At 40.7% G+C, this 7,319-nt stretch overlaps 1 protein-coding gene across 1 annotated transcript; it reads left to right on the top strand.

The window, feature by feature from the left end:
- The first annotated feature begins 778 nt into the window (after nucleotides 1–778).
- Nucleotides 779–6,431, top strand: LOC111958692 (free fatty acid receptor 2-like). Its single transcript, XM_070437413.1, has 2 exons — nucleotides 779–892; nucleotides 4,182–6,431. Exon 2 carries the CDS (start codon nucleotides 4,183–4,185, stop codon nucleotides 5,227–5,229), a length of 1,047 nt encoding a protein of 348 aa, XP_070293514.1. The 5' UTR covers nucleotides 779–892; nucleotide 4,182; the 3' UTR covers nucleotides 5,230–6,431.
- The last annotated feature ends 888 nt before the right edge of the window (nucleotides 6,432–7,319 follow it).

Below are 7,319 nucleotides of genomic sequence, written 5' to 3'. Positions count from 1 at the left end.
ACAGAAATGTCCTTTTATTCTACACTGAAGAATTTCCCACAAATTATACTCAACTACCTCACATGTTCAGTTGGCATTGTACTCAACATTGTACTCAAATAGCACATAGTGTTAGCCATTTTGTTGTACAGGGAATTTTTGAATTTTTATGCTGAAGAGTCATAAAAGTCTGTAAAAACCTTGCAAAAACGACAGCGTAATAAACCTAATGGCATGAATTGTGAATTCACATGGTTTGTGTGAGTTCTTGTGTGAAAACAGTCAGATAGGCTATGTTGAAATGAACTAGAGGGGACAGTAAATCAGAGTTTGATATTTCCCAAATGTAATTAACATTCTCCACATGCCAAATGATCCATGTAAAAGGTTGGGTGAGAGGATTGTATTTTTTAGGTTATTAGTGTATTTAACAATAGATGGTATTCAGCTATTTATCCATAACCCTAATACTAACCCCAATTTGAAACCTTACTGTGACTACACCCCTAACACATGATCCATAACTCGAGCCTCAGCTGCCAAGCCTCACATCCTAACTCTAACCCTAAACATGAACCGAACTGTAATCTGAGTAAGCTTTTGCATATCAACAGAGTTGCAGTTGAGTTTTTTTGATAGTTTGAGCATTTACAGAAAGATCATCTGTTGTGGACTATCCAAATAAAGTGTAACCCAAATGGAGAGTCGTCCCCCCCCCCCCCCCCCCCCCCCCCCCCCCAAAAAGGAACATGTAAATCTTCTTTCCTGTTTCGCACGAACTGAGGTACGTGACATCAAGTACGTTAAATAGAGACTTTACCATTAACAGCACAGTTTATTTGGAACCAAGCTTACTCACCATTTGACCTTTTGACCAGGAGACGTGCCTGTGTGTGTATGTTTGCTGACTGAGGTATGTACAGTGGAACTCTTTTGATGTCACGCTTCTTGTGCTATTATCAGGAGCTTTTATGTAAATGTTGGCAAAGTAGACAGACAATGCTTTTATATAACAAAATACCTGTAAGCCTTTTGAAATCTATTAGATCGAAGGTAAATATGAAATACTTACCCTGTAACTGGAATATAAATAAATACATTTCAGTAATGAGATGTTATAGGTATGTTCTGTGTTTGTACTGCACTCTGTCTAAATTGCCATGGTTGCTGAGTTTTTTTTGTCCTTTGGGAATGAGTGTGTGATGTTCCAGTCTAATGGCTGCTATCCAAATGGGCGTCTGTCTCGCCAATCACCCACCGTAAAATGTTGTCATTTGAGCAACATCTCGATTGCTGTACAGTAGTACCTCTGTAATGATGGGCTGTGTTTAAAGTGTTGGGTTCTGTCAAGGTGAGCATTGTTTAACTTGCGCCTTCCTCCAAGGGTGCGTTTTAGCACAAATTGATTACAAAAATAGTACGTGTTGAAACAGTGTTGGGAAAGAAAATGGGAAGTAGATGACCGTGTTGATGTTGATGTTAATCAGTATTGCCCAAGGTCGGTTAGAAAAATAGGATCCAGATCTCACAAGTAATTGTTTCCCTTGGTTACGTTCTTCCCCATGTAATTGACATTGACATAATATTACCAAATTGACATGCACTTGTCATCAAATTGTTGAATTGGAGTGAGCAGGAAAGTAGGAAAACCAGGAAATCCATTTAGCTTCTTCTGAACTCGCATTCTGTTCACAATTTTAATTACATTTACATTTAAGTCATTTAAGTCAAATTAAAAAAAATTAATAAAAAAAATTAAAAAATTAATATTGCCAGTGCAGAGGTCATCCTTGATAACACTGCTAGCCCCAAAATATGTGACTATCATTTCAACAGATACTTTGTGGAAGCGTGATTAGAAACCAAATAACCCCTTACTCTGTAGAAATTAAAGTCACTCTTCGAGTACCGTCCTCATGGCTTACCAGCCACTGAACACTTGTGTTATGATGGGAGTATTATGTTGTTAGTTTGCTCCACCATGAATAGAAGGAAGCTTAGGGGTCCATGCGTGTGCTGGGTATTAACACGGGGATTAGCCGAGAGGCATCTGGGATACTCAAGGCTGGGAAGCACAAACAGACCGCTCCCTTTATTGTTGTGATGGGTACCTCGTTTGCCACAATTAATGGCTTCCCCCCAATGCACTGTGCCTACAGAGACAAGGTCTTGCTAGTTTGGAAAGGGGGCAGGGTTTGCTAACAAGTCACCTGCTTGAGGAACATAATGACATTGACGTTTGCTCTGTATACCTCCATTTGTTTTCTGTAGACAGTCCAACTATTTATTTTTTATTTAACCTTTATTTAACTTCTCACGAGTCACCAACCCTGATCCGGTAGCACCCCCCCCCCCCCACTGAGTAGCATAGCTAGCATAGCGTCCACAATGTACTTGTAGCATCTAAATATCATTAAATCACAAGTCCAAGACACCAGATGAAAGATACAGGTCTTGTGAATAAAGCCACCATTTCAGATTTTTAAAATGTTTTACAGGGAAGACACAATATGTAAATCTATTAGCTAACCACGTTAGCAAAGGACACGATTTTTTACTCCCATAGTTTTTCCTGCGTCAGTAGCTATCACTAATTCGACTAAATAAAAATATATATAGCACTAACCAAGAAACAACTTCATAAGATGACAGTCTGATAACATATTTATGGTATAGCATAGTTTTTTTTTGGAAAAATGTGCATTTTTCAGGTATAAATCACAGTTCTACATTGCAGCTGCAATCTGAAATAGTGCTAACCAGCCAGAACAATTACAGAGACCAACGTCATATAACGAATTACTCATCTTAAAACATTTCAGAAAAATACACAGCGTGACAGATATTGAAAGCCCAACATCTGGTGAATCCAAACAATATTTCAGATTTATTAAATGTTTTATAACGAAAACAAAATGTAGCGCTAAATTAGCATAGCTATACCAGGCAGATTCGGCTAGCGCCACGGCCAGTTCACATGCACAAACAGATATGATATAACATCGTAAATTGGGTCTTACTATGGCTGATCTTTTCACAGAATGTTGATCAAAGTGTCCTTTGTCAAGATGAGTCGTTGGTTCCGTTCAGAATTGTTCCTTTCCACTCCATTAGCACAGGTACTGGTCGAGTGGCACGGATCTCTCAAACGTAAATAAAATCAGACAACGGAACACCACAAAACTCCCGAAAAAATTCAAATAATCTGATTAAACTATATTGAAAAAACATACATTACGATGATCTGGTCACATGTATCAAACAAACTTCGAGACGGAGATAGTTTTCATCCATAATGGCCGCACAACAGAAGACAATCGCAGCTACAAGTCGCACGATTTACAGAACCGGAAGTTGTCGGTCACGCCAAAGAATTAGCTCTCATTTCACGTCAGTCCCAGATAAACAAGATATTTTTCCTCTGACGTCCTCTTGACACCCAGAGGAAGGCCAATGAGGTGTGTTTCGGGTCATAGGGGGCACGACCATATATAGGCAGAGAGTTGAAGCTGGCATACACATCTTGCTTTTTTCTTCTTGGTCATGGAAAGTGCTGTCAAATGACTTCTGTATCACTCAGAGACAAAATTGAAACGGTTTTAGAAACTAGAGATTGTTTTCTTTCCAATGGTATTATTTATATGCATATAGTAAGAGCAATAATTGAATAAGAGGCAGTTTAATCTGTAGAGCAAATTATGCTAATGGGAAAATAGCACCCCCTGTATTCTCAAGAAGATTAACTAGGCAAGCCAGTTAAGAACAAATTCTTACTTACAATGACGGCCTACACCGGCCAAACCCGGGCGACGCTGAGCCAATTGTGCGCTGCACTATGGGACTCCCAATCACGGCCGGTTGTGATACAGCCAGGGTGTCTGTAGTGACGCCTCAAGCACTGAGATGCAGTGCATTAGACCGCTGACTTGCCAGACAACCACAGACTCAAAGAAACTCTTGTTACACAGAATGACATGGCTATGTTAACCAATTGATTCACACCCATTGTATCCATCCTTGTGAATTAATTCAACCTTCGTGTGAACTTCTGTAAACAAACTAGTGACAGTGACTCAGTTTCTCTTGAATTGCTTCACACCCTTACTGACTAACTATGCATATCCTGAATTGACTCCAAATTGAGTACCTGCATTAGCTAACGCAAACATCAACTCATTGACTGTTTCCTTCCTCTTTTGCAGAATGCTGTCTGGGGATAGACACAGCCACAGCAGCCTGGTGCTGGTGGTCTACATCATCACCTTCCTGATTGGCCTCCCTGCCAATGTTGTGGCCTTCTACACCTTTGGAAAGAAGGTGAGGCAGAAAGCCATGCCCATCGACATCCTGCTCCTCAACCTGACCGTCTCGGACCTCCTCTTCCTGCTCTTCCTGCCCTTCAAGATGAAAGAGGCGGCGGACAACAATAAATGGAACATGCCCGACTTCCTGTGTCCATTGACCAGCTTCGTCTTCTACACCACCATCTACAACAGCACCTTCTTTCTGACCGCCATCAGCATTGAACGCTACCTGGGGGTGGCCTATCCCATCAAGTACAAACTCATAAGACGGTCTTTGTACGCCACGGTGGCTAGCGTCGCCTTCTGGGCGATCTCCATGGCGCACGTCAGTATCGTCTACATCATTCAATATTTAGTCGATTCCAATGCCACCCAGAAAGGGAACATGTGTTACACGAATTTCACCCAGATGCAGCTGCAGGTCCTGATACCTGTCCGTCTGGAGCTCTTCCTGGTTCTATTCTGTGTACCTTTCTTTATCTGCTGCTTCTGCTACATCAACTTCATCCGAATCCTCTCCCAGCTGCCCAGCATCAACCCCAAGAAACGTCTGCGGGCCATCGGCCTGTCTCTGGGGACCCTGCTGGTGTTCATCGTCTGCTTCGCGCCCTACAACCTGTCACACTTAGTGGGCTTTGTTAACTGGGAGAGTCCCGATTGGCGGGTGGCCGCACTCTTGTCCAGTACCATTAACGCCAGCCTGGACCCCATCATCTTCTACTTCTCCTCGTCGGCCCTCAGGTGTACCTTCCACCTCTTCCTGAAGAACCTGTTGGAGAGGGTGCAGGGGTTGTGCTGCTGCAGTAAGGCTCTCTACTGCCCTGTGTTGTTCTGCACCAGAACTCAGAAGGAGAGCACACCAAGCTCCAATGACAACATGTGCCAAACTCATTCCACAGAGGGCCAAGGTTCTGCAGGTTTTCGCTCCACCGGTGTACTTGATTGATGAATTAAGGTCACTAATTAGTAAAGAACTCCCCTCACCCGGGTTGTCTAGGCCTTAAACAAAAACCTGCAGACTCTAGCTCCTCCATGGAATGAGTTTGACACCCCTGTTATAGTGTGTAGTCAAGCCATATGCTTCACTTGCTACATGCTTGCTACATAAGTTAGCTAAATGCTAGCCTGTCCAATGTGTTAATTGTACTTAGGTGACTGAGGACTATGCTATCTGGCTTTATAAGTAGCCTATACATGAATCAGTTGTGGTCGTTGCCGTTTAAGATGAGGGAGGATGATTTTAGATTTTTTTATGAGCATGGCCTTATTTCTATTACAGCGTATTAGATGATTGTCATTCATATTCCATTCACCCAGTTCAATGTAACATCGATAGGTTTAGGTTATTACATGATACTGAAATTGTACCTATACCCATCATGAGGTTGCTACAACCTAGCCTATGAATGAAAGTTTACAACCTAGGTGCATAGGTTGAGAGAATTGTCACACATTCATTGCCACCTTGCACACTCTTGCCTGCATCTAGCTGACCTATGTAGGGTGTAATCATTGGTCCAAACAGTTGCAAATGAGTGTCTATTGGACAAATGCAGGTATATTTATCCCCTTTTCATTCCATTTGCTTCCGTTTAAGAAACATTTTTCAACAGAATCAGCAGAATGAGTACACCCCTGATTACACGCAAACAGTTCACTTTCATAGCAGCCATATAAAGAAAGCCTGATCACTTTGATCGGTGTACATATAATTCCTTCTCGCAACTATCTACGCTCTCTCCTCCTCTCACCTTTTCCCTTTGCTTGTGGACTTCAGTGCACAACACATCAGCTGTCTGTGACCAGGCGAAAAACCCTTTCCAAACCAAACCTTCATATCATGACTGCTAACCGCTACACACAGTCTACATCATTGTCAACATAGCTACTAGAACTAACGCGTTAGTAAACCCGCTACAATCATGCAGTACAGTGTACTGTCAGAAAGCAGTTTAACAGTTACAACGCGGGCCCCAGTGGCAATAGATTAATAAAACCAAAAGCTTACCTTGACTTGGAAGGATGTGTAGTATGCATTTGTATGTGTGTATTTATGATCATTTGAAGGTTTTATATTATTTCTGTTCCCCTTTATTTTCAGACTTTTTTGTTGTAGTGATGACATTAAAATCTCTTTTTGCATCATACTTCTGGATTTCAATTGATGCCCCCTCTGAAAATGTTTCACTAAATGGCATATGCAAACTTGCATAATACACTCTGATTGTCCCAATCCGTGTCTAATGTAGCTGTTGGTTTTTGTGATTTCGTAATACCACTGAAGGGTTCTTCCAGTCAGTCATCAAAACAATGTAAAACAGGAAGATGAGTATCAGGGGTATCATACATTTATTTATGGGAAGCTCCAAAGGTATTGGGACAGTGACACATTTTTGGTTGTTTTTAGTCCTGAATGAATCTTGAATAATGATGAGTGAGAAAGTTACAGATTCACTATTGTAATGGTGAGAAGTTAGCATGTCCTGGGGGTATGATATTTGTGCGACTCATCATTATTCATGATTCATTCAGGACTATCCGTAATCCTGGTAACATCCACATTAATGTAGAAGTGTTTAGAAACATATTGTATTATTATTTACAATAAAAGTGACTCCAAAATTACACAATACATTATTTAACATTCATTTCCACTGGGCTAAACTAATATGAAACACAACCTAAACAAACAGCTAGTGCATCAAACTAGTTTGAATAGGCACAAGCTTGATGTAATCATAGCATGCTAGGAATATGGGACCAAATACTAAACTTTTGATTACTTTAATATACATATAAGTGAATTTGTCCTAATACCATATTTTTCTCTCTCACCCATCTACACACAAAATCCCATAATGACAAAGTGAAAAAATCTTTGGGGGAATGTTTGCCTTATTTATTAAAAATGAAATACAGAATATATTCTGTATAATTTGATTGTTTTTCTTACTTTCGTGACCAAGCTAGCCAAGCTAATATAAGGCTAAACTGTTATAGCATTGAAAGCTACACTCACAAAAGCTTGGATTTCTT

This window comes from Salvelinus sp. IW2-2015, linkage group LG35 (assembly GCF_002910315.2).
Source record: "Salvelinus sp. IW2-2015 linkage group LG35, ASM291031v2, whole genome shotgun sequence".
Taxonomy (NCBI): Eukaryota; Metazoa; Chordata; class Actinopteri; order Salmoniformes; family Salmonidae; genus Salvelinus; species Salvelinus sp. IW2-2015.
Note: the sequence above shows the minus strand (reverse complement) of the source record. Positions and strands in the feature narration are given on the sequence as shown.

Bases quoted from the DNA above. Each gene is read 5' to 3' on its own strand.
- LOC111958692 (XM_070437413.1), top strand. From the start codon at position 4,183: ATGCTGTCTGGGGATAGACACAGCCACAGCAGCCTGGTGCTGGTGGTC.